General features: G+C 39.5%; 2 protein-coding genes across 2 annotated transcripts in view; both read right to left on the reverse strand.

The window, feature by feature from the left end:
- Window positions 1-2,335, reverse strand: part of RRH (retinal pigment epithelium-derived rhodopsin homolog) — a 14,534-nt gene extending 12,199 nt beyond the window's left edge. The window contains exon 1 of the mRNA XM_010170177.1: window positions 2,131-2,335. Within this exon, the coding sequence (XP_010168479.1) occupies window positions 2,131-2,236 (106 nt within the window). The 5' untranslated portion in view covers window positions 2,237-2,335. The remainder of the gene's footprint in view (window positions 1-2,130) is intronic.
- A 986-nt stretch (window positions 2,336-3,321) lies between these two features.
- Window positions 3,322-12,795, reverse strand: GAR1 (GAR1 ribonucleoprotein). Its single transcript, XM_029085498.1, has 7 exons — window positions 12,591-12,795; window positions 12,352-12,506; window positions 10,838-10,897; window positions 10,284-10,422; window positions 9,191-9,286; window positions 7,592-7,601; window positions 3,322-3,502 (listed from the first exon to the last, which is right to left on the reverse strand). The coding sequence occupies exons 1-7, from the start codon at window positions 12,793-12,795 to the stop codon at window positions 3,322-3,324; spliced, it is 846 nt and encodes a 281-aa protein (XP_028941331.1).
- Between the last annotated feature and the right edge of the window lie 215 nt (window positions 12,796-13,010).

Genomic DNA, 13,010 nt, shown 5'->3' on the forward strand with positions numbered 1-13,010 from the left:
TACCTGAAGGGGACGCAGGAAGGCTGGGGAGACTTTTTACAAGGGCAGGTAGTGACAGAAAAAGGGGAAATTGCTTTAAACTAGAAGAGGGTAGGTTTAGACTAGATATTAGGAAGAAATTCTTTCAGTGTCTCTCCACCCAACTGTGAGGGTGGTCAGACACGGGAACAGGTTGCCCAGAGAAGCTGTGGATGCCCCCTCCCTGGAAGTGTTTAAGGCCAGGCTGGATGAGGCTTTGAGCAACCTGGTCTAGTGGAAGGTGTCCCTGCTGACGGCAGGGGGGTTGGAACTAGATGATCTTTAAGGTCCCTTCCAACCCAAACCTTTCAATGGTTCTATGATTCTTCCCAGGGAAGCAATGAAAACTAAAGGCTGACCAAATGGAAATATAAGCCCTAACAGAGTTAAGCAAGACACATGGGTAGTAACATCAAAACAATGAAGGTTAGGTCCATGTATAACACAGAATTTACTTTTCCAGCATATTAAAATTATACCAGAGCATTTCACCATTATAAACTGAAGGATATCCACGAGGCAATATTGCTTCCTGCAGCTTGAGTATCCCCGTTGTCATCACTAAAATTAATACACTGACCACTGGAGAGTGCAATACTTAATTACTTCCTTCTCAGAAAACAAAGCAATTATTTGCAAAAGAGAGAAGCATTCAAACCTTTTAAAAGGCAGCATAATGATGAACACTGTACCTGTACTTCATTCTTATTCTTAGGCATCTGCTTATTAACACAGCTTAAATTTTCCAGATGTGAGATTTGCTGCAGTAAGGCATTTGCAAAGCAATCAATCATAATTTCAAAGATGTTACAGACCTTACTGTCAAGACTATTCCTCATTAAGAAAGCGAAGTCCAAGCTACGGGTGAAAGATTTACCAGACTCTCCCAATTACAATAAGAAAAAAAAGGAGGCGGGGGGGGGGGGAAAGAAATTTTAAAAAGTAAAAAAACCCACTAAGTAATCTAATTTAAAAAAACAAAACCAAAAACAAACATTTAATTTGCCTGCAAGTTTTAAGAAAGAGCTGGGTTGATTCTGGGTAATCCCACTGATCACCTACAATAGCTTTGATTCCTAACACCAGGTGGTCAAACTATCCAAAAAGACCCCCTTGTTTATACAATGTAATCAATTTTAATTAAAACATAGCAATTATCATACATTTGCAGTACCTAATAGATCCAGTTACCTGCAAATAGTGTGGTAGTACTGTAGAGTGTATCTAGCCTTCCAATACTTGACCATCATCCATGTCTTTAATTAGAACATAGAAAACGTATGGTATAGTCTATGAATAAAAGTATTTATAAACTGACTTAATTCTCCATAATAAAGGTATAGAAGGTCTATTTTTAAACACAGCGGGTTTCAGGTTTTGGTCAAGTTGATATTTCATTGCTATAGCACTCAATGCTTCAGAAAGACGTTTCTGAAGCCGTTGTGGTTATAACAATGAGAAAGTTTTCAAGGGAAAAAAATAACAACTCCATAATCATTCAAGTTTAGCCAAAGGCCGTTGCAGTCACAGGGAATGAACACAATGTCAAGCGTCATTTTTCTAACATGTGTCATCGGTGAAAAATACAGCTGCAACTGGAGTCTGCTCTTCTCTGATTAATGACCAGCTCCCTCCCTCTAAGACACATTCCAACCCTTCCCCTTACATCCCCCTAACAGACACCCGCTCACATGCTCAGACTTACACATATATTACTACAAACATGTGGCCCAGGAGAAATCTCAAGATAGCTTCAAGTGCATCACAGAAAAATGCAAGATGTGACAGCTATGCCCTATTTTTATCTCTTTTGCAAGCTGGCAGAAATTAATTCTCACTCTCTTCTATAATTACATATTAACAAAATATATTTTTTGAGACACAACGCAGCCTTTAAATATAGAGCAGAGAACTTAAATGTTTCTGCACGCTTCAGATGTTTCTGCACACTTCAGACTGCTGATTGCTAACTTGTCAGTAAACGATGGAGAAAAGACATCAGACATTTGCATAATACAAAACAAAATACTATTGCTGTTACTATACAAAATGAGCATGCAAATCTACAGTTCTATTTTTAAAGGTTACACAACAATTTGCTAATGCCCATACCTGCTGTTATTAAGTAAGCTGCAACTATATTGTGCTCAGTCTGTGTAAAGGCTGAATGAGCTTCATTGTCACTTTCCGAGGAATTGGATGAATCATTCCAGTGCATTCTGGACTAAAGATTGTCGTCTATCCTCTGCAGTAATTCATCGACAACGAAACTCTACAAAACTGTCAGGCAAATTCTTTCATTATTCAACAGACTCACTGAACAATTAAAAAAAAGGGGGGTAGGGGGGAGTTCTCCCCACCATTGACAGCCTCCAAGCGTGATTTAATTAGACTAAAGTGCAAAGAAGTTTACACTCCCACTCTAGAGAGAGATTGTTACTCAAAACAAAGAGCAGCACAGAACCGAGTACATTTCCAACAGTATGCTTAAACTTCATTCTTACCGCTAAAGAGATTAACTGTCACATGCCCCCAGACTGCTGCCTTCAAATCTCTTGTGCAGCACTTTGGAAATCTCAACAAAAGTTGGCTCAGGTCAGTTGGTGATCAGCCTGGCTTGGAATTAATTCCCATCATCACAGCAAACATACAAAACTGCAGCATAACATAATGACACAATTGTCAATTTCTTTAAAAAGTAGGATTTGCTTACTCTAAAGTCCATCCCTTCAAACCCTTAAAGACTTACTTCTTCAAGATTCTTAGTTTGATTTAAACTCTCAAGTTGATACAGACACAAGAACAGCTCAGTATTTTCTAAAGTGAAGCATGACTTTCAGAAAACTCAACTGCTACATTTCTAAAATAGCCTGGTCTGCAAAAAATGGTTGTTGACTATGCTTTATGCTTTACAAGCCTGAACACTCCCTCTCCCAAACAAACAAGTAAGCTTACTTCAGGCAAATTTTCCAAAGCATGTTACTGGGGCAGAAAATTATTAGGAATTTTCCAAAGCCTTGAGCAGCAGAAGCTCATTTTCTTTTCTTCAGTGATGAGGTAGCAGCACACCAAAGTGAAGACCTTTGACAAAATCCTGCATAAGTATTAGCTGCAATTAACCCTTGCCCAAAGAGCTTATATGCAATATCAGTATAAGCAATCTAAGGCGTTTCCCACCAGTTCCCCTTCATAGTTTTTGTCTCCAGTTTTGTACTCATACTGGGTGTTAAGAGCGACAAGGATGAGGCATCAGTGGTTCTACAGAGGTATGTGGTTCACAGGCAGCTCAGGCAGGCTCCCAGGCTAGAGCTGTGTCTGCTGAGTAGCAATAAGGGTGCAGTGACACAGGCACATATAGCCATCCCATAGAAAGGGGGCACACCTGAAGAGCTCTCCCTTCTCTAACCCATGAAACTCGTAGAGCATTCGCTCCTGCTCCTCAGATTTCCAAAACAGACATCCTGCATCTTTCACCCATTTGAATCTAAAGGTAAGAAAAATTTTATATAAAACTTGTGCAGTCATGACATTTAATCATCATTACTACAACAATCACATGTCAGTTGTATCAGCAAACATTTTCTTTAATGCCACAGATCTATACTCTTACAGTTCTCAGGGTACTTGTATTATTTTGGTACTTTTCCTGTCAGAGGAGGATTAGGCAGGAACAGGGTGGGAGGGTTCTGAAAGGAAAAATGATCTGCCTGGCAGTGAAGCCACTTCCCTAGTGCTCCGTAGTCCTGCTCCTGCCTTGAAAGATAAAAGCATAGTGATAATTTGATATCTTTGCTTTCCTCCCCTGAAGTTTTGGCAAGATTTTCAAAAGCATCTCAGATCTTGCAGCTTCCACAGAAGCCAGAGCCTGCAATGCTGCATGTCTCAGAAAAGCAAAGCACTACTATTTTTATTCGGATAGGATTCCAGACTTAGAATAGCAGTTAAGATCATATAGATTTTATATGTACTTGTTGGTTAAAATGCAAGGTTGTCATATATGCAGTCCATCCTCCGTACTATTACACTGACTCCGTCTCCTCTCAAATCTGGTTAACTTTACAGAGCAGAAATTGAGAGAAAAAAGTCAAAATTAAAGGCAGACATTACTTATCATTAACCTAAAAGTATTTTTTTCTAGAACACTGCAGTTCATAAAACAAAGACAAAAATATAAAGCAAGGAATTAAATAATCCAGAAAGTTGGAACCACAGTTCATAAGCAGATAAAATACAGCTTACTATATTGCTTGTTAATATTGGCATAAGAAAAAAAATAATCCAACACCTCAGGCTGTTTTTATCCTCCAATAACAGATAGTATTACTAGTGTCAGGGGAAGCTTTATAACCTCAAGTGATGTTTTTCCTTTCCACTTGTCCCAGATCAGTAGCAACAAAATGCAATTTATATTTCAGCTTATTCTTCAATTTGTAGGTATCTCTATAGATAAGGGGAATGCAAAACTTGTTACAGGGTTTAGCAAGCTTTCAGTTATGTGTAAGGTATATTTCAATCCACAAGTGATGAGAGTAGAGAAATTTACCGCTTGCATTAAAAAAAATTAAAAACCAAAACCAAACCAAAATCTTTTTCCTATTTTCAGTGGTAATCACCCTAAAAAAACGAAAACCAAACCAAAGCCTCCCCGGCTAATTAAGCACATCACCACTGGAGGGCTCTAAAAGGCAGAACTTTCCATGAATCTTTTCACAGTTCAAATCCAATGGAAAGCAAATTAATAACTTCTTTCCTCCCTCCCAGAGACTTTTACTAGATTTAAACTGTCGATTGGTTCAAATCCAATGGAAAGCAAATTAATAAATTACTTCTTTCCTCCCTCACAGAGACTTTTACTAGATTTAAACTGTCGATTAGGAAAGTTTGACTCTAAACTAAAGAGATTTTCAGCTGACTGAAGAAAACACCCTGAAAAATGTGACTTCATAAAGCTTTTTACTTGCTGTACTTCATACAGTAGCTATGTTTTTTTTTTAAAGACAACGCTATTTCTTGCCAAGATGATGCTTTGCACAACTGCAGATAACTTTGCACCAGTATGTATGTGACTATCCAGCACTGCTTCAGGCAAATGTCTGTAACTGTGTTGGTGCTAGAGAGAATCCTTTCTGTTCTACTACAGACAGTGCTGCAGACATACATTAAAATATCCCAGTTATTTTCTGCACTTCATCAAATTTCTGTCAAATAACATAGCAAATCTCTGAACTATATTGAACCATCCTATCCCAGCAACTACAGAAAATACAAGGAGAAAAAACACCCAAGAAGGAATGCAGGGCATTAAAGCCACTCTCAATGAGTAACAATTTAAACTACAATACATCTCCATGTATTACCCTCTCTTTAGCAAGGATTTAGATCCCACATAGAAAAAATATAAAACCAGAATTGTAGTGTGGCAAGGACAAACGGTTCAAGGTCTTCTAAATACCTTTAAGCAACCTGATCCTAGTGATTTACCAGCTGTCATTTTTAAAATCAGCTGAAAGTCAGACCTTATGCGTGGGTCAAATATTACAGCGGCCAACACGTTCACCTGCAACCACATTTTCAAAGTGGGACATGGTCATTGAATGCTTTGCCTCTGACAACAGTGAGCACGTGCAGACACTGAGAAATGGACAAGGGGACAGCTAGGTGACACCACTACCTCTGTGACCTGGGTGGGAAGCCAAGCACTGTGGAGTGCACTGAAGCTTGACTTCTTCCCAAGCTTCAGAGAAATACTGCAGGACAGTAACTCGCTTTGCTGCGCTGCTGGAGCAGGTGGCAGGTGAGAAGTTCTTCAGGTGGCCCAGCCATTTGGCCCAAAGGCCGCCAGTAAGGGGAAATCGAGGGAAAACCAAGCCATCATCGAGAGCCTACACTGACAGTAAAACCTTCCCCCCACCCATCTCACTTCAGACTGCACTATGACTTTTTTCCCCAGACATTACAGCTACTTGAAACTTCCCATTTCTGCTAAGATACCTATTTCTGTCAGGGTGCTGGTGAGTCCACCTTCCCTATTCTCTGCAGAAAAAGCCTAAGATATCTATAAGCATGTATATCAAACTCAAACAGTACACTTACTAGGACCAGGAGCACGGCGACAGAAGCACAAATAGGATTTGACTAAAAAGTTCAAGACAGAGGAAGGTGTCATAGAAAACTAGAGAACCTGTATTTTACCTCATTGCAGCATTACACTGCAGACAAGACATGTCGTCTTAATTTAAGACACTGTATTTTCATCCATTAGTTAGCAACTATTTGCATAAGGAGGGCAGGGTCATGCCATGGCACAGAGAAGACAGGGCAGGACAGGGACTGGATGGGCCTTGCCACAAAGACAAACCTTCCCCAGACACTGCTTCCTCCTAGTGCAGTTCATTTTGCATCCAATCACTAAGGACATTCTTCCATCAGCATCTGAACATCCTACAACCTCCAAAAGTCCTAAAATTATAAATTTTCTCTGTATATTCTGTTAATCCAACATCGTTTGTCTGCACAGGGCATGCCATAATGTTCCTTGGGGATTTCTCAGTTGGGACTGCAATCCAATTCCCTACAACCAAGAGGATGATCTTCCTTCTAGAGCTGCAATGGATATTGTTCTTTAACCCCTCCACATACAGATGTCTTTGCTTTGGCCTTGCAATGGCTTCAGGCTGACTCATTGCTCCACCTGCTGTGAGATTCAAAGCATGTGCTTCTTGTCCCAGGATGCAAGATGGCACTTTATGCAACTGAAACATCAGCTGTCACATCATACAATTTAAAGATGATTAAAGGTACAGTCTTCTAATGTCCTGGGAACAAGTATGTCTCTTAACCATGCAGTGGGAATAGCAAAGCACAGCATGAATCTAGGTTTAAGAGTGAGGACTGTGTTATGCTAGACTTAGAAAGCCAGAATAAGGAAAGATCTAAGTCAGCTACCCACAACTAGCTACTGAAGCATCAGTGAAGAAACACGGCACAGCAGAGGATGCAAATACAAATATGACAAAAGTAACGACGATTGCAGCTGCACTGCAGGCTGGTGGTGTTCAACTGCAATGTGGTACGCAAGGACTTGCACAGGATTCTGTCTAGATAAAAGGCGATTCTACAAAGCCTCGAGTCAGAGTCCTAAGTCACTTAGGCCTAACAATATACAGCAACAAAAGTCTAAACATCTTCAGAGCTCTGGGTTTAATTGACCTTGTTAAAGTTAAGCTTGTAGCAGTACCAGGAAAATAATCAGTATCCCTCAATTCCTGATTGTGCTGCAGCTGAACAACAGACTCAGTTTCTTCTCACAAAAGCAGATGGAGCAGAAATTCCAATGTTTTGCGGTTTGTATTTTTTTTTTACTCTGAAGAACATTTTATCTATTATCTGATGCAGCATCTGTTCAGATCTAATTGAATTCTTGAACATTTGTTTTGCTACCTTGTTCCAATTTTTGTTCCAGAGATTATCCAAACTAAGAGTCACGTTTGTTAAAATGACCAGTAACTGTCCAATCCTGGTGCTGACAAATTACCTGCTTCTTTTTGTTAAGCAGATGGCTGATATAACTCACCTGCCTGTTGCTGCATTTGTTAATGAAAAACTGTAACAGTACAATCAATTCTGAAATGCACCTCTTTCCACATGGAACAACTTGTTCAAAACACTTTCATGCAGATTATTCTACAGATCCCTTTTCAAAAGGGCTTGGTATGAGTCTGTGAAGACTCCTGTCTCTGGATGAAATCCAGGCAGATTCTACTTATCTGTTATTTCCAAAGCTGAAGAACAGAGAGGCACCCTGTTCTCCTCCGTCCTTAAGAAGAGACAGTTACTAGCTTTTCAACAATCCTCATAATGCACCCAATTAAAGGGATCAAAGACTCACACAGATTTTTTTCATGACTTTTTAAAGCAATGCTTAACTGAAAGCACTGTGTGCAGAGGAGCCGCATGATGGGCTCTCTAATCTTAGCCCTACACAAGCTCAAAAAACCAGAGATGCAGTGCCAGGACATCAAAACCTCAAGAGAAACAGGCTAAGGAGGAAGTGGGATCAGTTAAAAAACCTTAGCAATTTTAAAATCAGTGTAATTAGATACAATTAGGCGACTTAAGAATAGTATAAACTTCGTATAACTCATTAGATAGCAGCTTCTAAGAAGAACATGTCTTAATGCCTTTGGCTTTCATTGAGATGTATACAGAAAAACAGACAAAATATCCTTTGCAATCTTCCTTTCCTTTTATACATTATTATGTATAAAAAAATTATATCAACACAAAATTTTGAAGTTTAGTTTGTACAAAAAGGTTCACAGAAGTTGTTTAAATGGCATGTCCACTTGAGAGCAACCCAGAAGATTCAATATAAAAAGAGGATGAGAACTAGGGATCAGTCATGCATAGGTAACAGGTTCATACTGACGAATGTGCATGTAGTGAACTCGTAGGGTTTGCTGAAAAAAACATTTCAATTGATTGTTTACTCCAAACTCCAACATGAATTCAAGCATTCACTACGTCACTTGTAAGAAACAAACAGTTTAAAAATAATTCTGAATCCTGGCTTAGTTTAAAAAGTTCAAGTACATTCTGAACAGTCTTCAGTTCTTTGCCTGGGGCTACGCTCTCCTCATGTGTCGCCCAACAGTCATTAAGTGTAAAAATAATTATCACTTTACAGCTTCAAGTTCTTTATAAAAAAAAGTTTTTCAGGGTCCTTTACAAAATTTTTTCCTTGTTCTTCACTTCTGCAGGCAATATGGTAAGACAGCAGGGAGATACTCGTGACTCCATTTTTAATATCCTCTTCCTATTTTAAGAGGGAAGAAAAATACACAGAACATTTCACATCTTAGAGGCATTTAAAGCAACTAAATTATATACATAACACTAAATTAGTTGATAGAATAAAATAATTTATCATAATTATCTGTTCTCATGGTCCTTTTTGAATGTAAAAAACCAGCACAAAACTAGACACAAGCATCAAAAAATGCAAAATACTGTGCTTCAATTTAAGCTAGCTACTGTGATGCACAGAAACTTTTGGCATAAAACTACAAACATCCATAAGAAATTTAAAGAACATAACATTCTATTTAATATTCAAAAGCTTTAGAAACCAGCAGCCATTCTTATTGCAGAAATGTCAAAATTGCACACTCACCCCGAAAGCCTCCTCCACCACCTCTTCCTCCTCCTCCACCTCTTCCTCCTCTGAATCCTCCTCCTCTTCCTCCACCTCTTCCTCCCCCAAATCCTCCTAAACATAGGAAAGAAATTACACTTTGAGAAGCATATAAATTCTTTGTCACGCATAGCAACTTATTTCATTGCCAGCCTCTGAAAGGAAAAGAACAAGAAAAAAACTGTAACTGTCAGTTGCTGGACAGTTACCAGGTCAGTTACTAGTACCTTGCCTCTTCTAGGGACAATCTGCAGCATTTTAGATTATCGTTTAATATCTGATATACAATGTCCAAAATACTAAAGACACTCACAAAACTCCATTATAAACTTCTTTTATGAGAGCAAAAAATTAATTACAACTATTAATTATTAGTTAATTACAACTCAACAGAACATTAAAACAAACAAAACAAATAACTTAGAAACACTTGTGTCTCACTGCAAAGGGGCAGGGTATGGAGAAGAGGCAAGCAGCTGTGATGTAAGAAAAAAATAACTGCAGTTTGAGGAGTACATCTGTCCTGGTTTTGCTTGGGATAAAGTTCATTTTCTCCCTAGTAGCTGGTATAATACTGTATAATACTTTTTAAATTAGTATTATTACTATTTTATCTGCCTTTTCTGTGCTATTAAACTGCCTTTATCTCAACCCATGAGTTTTATTTTTTACCCCAGCAATCCTCTTCCCCATACCACTGGGCGGGGGTGAGTGAGCGAGCAGCTGTGTGGTGCTTAGTTGCCAGATGGGGTTAAACCATGACAACATCACAGATGATGTTCAAAAAGCAAAGGATGAGAACTGCCAGGTCATTCACCCCTTTCTGAAACAATGCATTTCAAGTACTTTGTCCAAACCAGATGTTTAGAACATACTAAAAATACAGCCTTCACTGACAATTTTCAGTGCGTATTACCTACAACCTTTTACCACATTTGCTTAGCAGTCACACTTTGTCTTTGTTAGAAATCAGCATACTCTCAAAACCCCAAAAATCCCCCAAAAAACACCCAAACTTCCCATCCCACACCAAAAACCCAACATTCTGCAGCTTCCATTCTTGAGATCCTACCTCTACCACCGCCTCTTCCTCCTCCACGTCCACCACCACGTCCTCCTCTACCACCTCCTCTGGGAGGACCACCTTTTTCTCCAGGTGGCCTTGGCAAAAATCTCTGAAGGGGCAGCAGCTTCGCTGGATCAATGTAAAACTGTAGGAAGAGAGTTCCATTAGGCTTTGAAAATACCATGGCTAAAGAGCCCATTAATACCCCCCTTTACAAATACCCACAATTTGGTCTTAACCCTTCATGTCAAATTGTCCTCTGCAAATAGCCAAATAAAGACAGCATGCAAGAAATAAATCACAGTGTAATACTGCTATTAAAATATAGATGATATTTGCATGAGTTTCATTTGTTACCTTTTTTTTGCAGCATGGGGATAAAGAAGAATGTGGCAAATACAAAATTGAAAAGGAAGAAGAAATGAATACTTACATTAACAAATGACAAATAGCTTTTAAAGTTAATAAAAACTTAGTAAAGCTTTTAGTATCTGATGACACAGAGTAGATTTACCTAACTGATGACATACAGCAGAATTCTGTTACTGAGACTGGCTAACCTTTTGCATTTTTTTAAATGAAGAGGCTTTCATGTTCTCAGACAGTTTCACTGAAAAATACTGTTGGTTTCTTTAAGGAACATAGCAGGAATACAACATCAGAAATTGTGATTTTGATTATTATATGAAAGGCACATTCAGACATTTTCTAAACTAGTATTTTATAAATCAAGCTAAACATCATCATCATCATCATCACCATCACAAATGAAAAATTACTATTAAAAGATAAGGAGAAATTATTTCCCATTTTTCTCAGGGTTTTCACAAACATATTTTGTGTTAAAATCATTTTCTCCTTCCATGTCTAAGGAAGAACATACCAGTGGAAAGAGTACATTAAAAAAATAATTGTAAAGAAACAAATTTGTATAGCAAGTGACAACCCCTTTAGCCCCCTGGGGTGACCTCAAGGCCTATCTGGAACAATTTACGTGCTGCAGGGGCTCTGCTAGTGCTGCTGCTGCTCGCTGGTACAACTGCATGGCTGAGGAAAGATAAGAGCCAGCAGGGACTGCTGGACCAACCAAATGCCCAGCCTCAGCCTACAGTGAAGCAGCAGACACTCTCTGTAACCCCACTTGCAGAATCCTTTGGCTCTCCAGCATGCAGAGACTTTGGTGTGCAGTTCCTAAGATCAAAAAGAGCTGCTGGCCAATTGTGCTTAATTAAAACTCAAGATTAAATGGGGAAGCAAGGAGCTGCAAAATCCACTAACATATTTTCTTAATATATTATTGTAGGAAGAAAACAAGTTTCTGAAATTCAAATAATTCTGATACAAAAAGTAATCTGCAAGTTAATACATTCAGAGCGTCAGAGTGATTTAAACCTGCACATTTTACTTCACATTTAATGTTGGAGAGGAAAACGCATGCAGGGAGTTACTGATGCTCAACCAACCAACACAGGCACAGGCTAATTCTTACTGCCATGTTACAGGAGTACTCCCCAAGTTGTCCTGCTTTTGCCACGGATTCTGTCAATCTGGCAGTGACAACAGAAGGGACCCAGTGCCTCTGCCTCAACAAGCTTGCTTTGCAACAGGACATCCTAGCACAAGCTCATTTTTATTGGCAGTTTAAGTACTAAGCTGGACAATGAGTAATACGACATCCTAGCACAAGCTCACCTTTGTAATTAAGTAATAAACTGGAGCATAAGCAAGGTCCCCTAATGCACAAAAAAATCCCAGCTCCCTTAATCCAGCTCTGTTATAGGTGAGTAATCTATAGCAGAAAATTTGGATCCAAAAGACACCTGCCAGTACTGGTACTGACTGAAAACCCCTGCCTAATATAAGGTACTCTGTCATACTGGAAATGCTTTAAGATAGGCACTTAATGTGAATGAGGCACCTCCTGACACCAGCAGCTGCAGCTAGACTTGTCACTGTTCACACCTAACTGGCAGGCAAACCTTGAACTATTTTAAAATCCTAGAGAAATTCCATTTAATAATCAATGAGCGTTTAAAAAACAAATGCTATACATTAATCATTTTTTGAAGGATACAAAATCTCTCAGCTGTCCAAAGATTTCATCCACTTTGCCAATCTGTTCCTTATTATCCAAGTACACTGGGGCGTTGAAATAAGGCACCTTGTTTTCTTCTGTTTTACATTTACAAACAATGTCATCTTCACACGGATGCATGAACTCTCCCAACACTGAAATAAAGAAAGAACAAACCAGCTAAAGATCTGGAGCAGTCATTCTAAATCAAATAAATACAATCTCTTCACGTAACTTACAAACTACCCTTTCTGGAGGTCCCTGGTCATATCCGCCTCTGTTGAAGCCTCCTCGTCCACCTCCCCGGCCAAAGCCACCTCGTCCACCACGATTGAAGCCACCTCTGTCACCGCCACCTCCTCCACGACTGAAGCCACCTCTGTCACCACCTCCTCCTCCACGATTGAAGCCACCTCCTCTTCCTCCTCTTCCACGAAAAGACATCTTCTACCACCTCCTAGATGGTAGACAGAAGTCAGTTAAGATGCAGAAGCTGGTTCACACTTGACCTGCTGTACAAATGGAAGTCTCCTGACAGCCTGGTGTGCGAATTTAATGGCCGGCCGTTTCAGTCCCCGCTACAGGCACACGCAGGCACGTGCCAAACCAAGGTGACACCCGAGGCGTCACCCACTGCAACACCGGCAAAGAGCGACAGG

Source organism: Antrostomus carolinensis, unplaced genomic scaffold (assembly GCF_000700745.2).
Source record: "Antrostomus carolinensis isolate BGI_N321 unplaced genomic scaffold, ASM70074v2 scaffold7070, whole genome shotgun sequence".
Taxonomy (NCBI): Eukaryota; Metazoa; Chordata; class Aves; order Caprimulgiformes; family Caprimulgidae; genus Antrostomus; species Antrostomus carolinensis.

Excerpts from the sequence above, each read along its gene's own strand:
- GAR1 (XM_029085498.1), bottom strand. The coding sequence starts at position 12,795 with ATGTCTTTTCGTGGAAGAGGAGGAAGAGGAGGTGGCTTCAATCGTGGA. Across the intron at positions 12,507-12,590 it reads ACCTCCAGAAAGGGTAGTTT|TGTTGGGAGAGTTCATGCAT; the intron begins GTAAGTTACGTG and ends TCTTTATTTCAG. Across the intron at positions 10,423-10,837 it reads CATTTAAAAAAATGCAAAAG|TTTTACATTGATCCAGCGAA; the intron begins GTTAGCCAGTCT and ends CTCTTCCTACAG.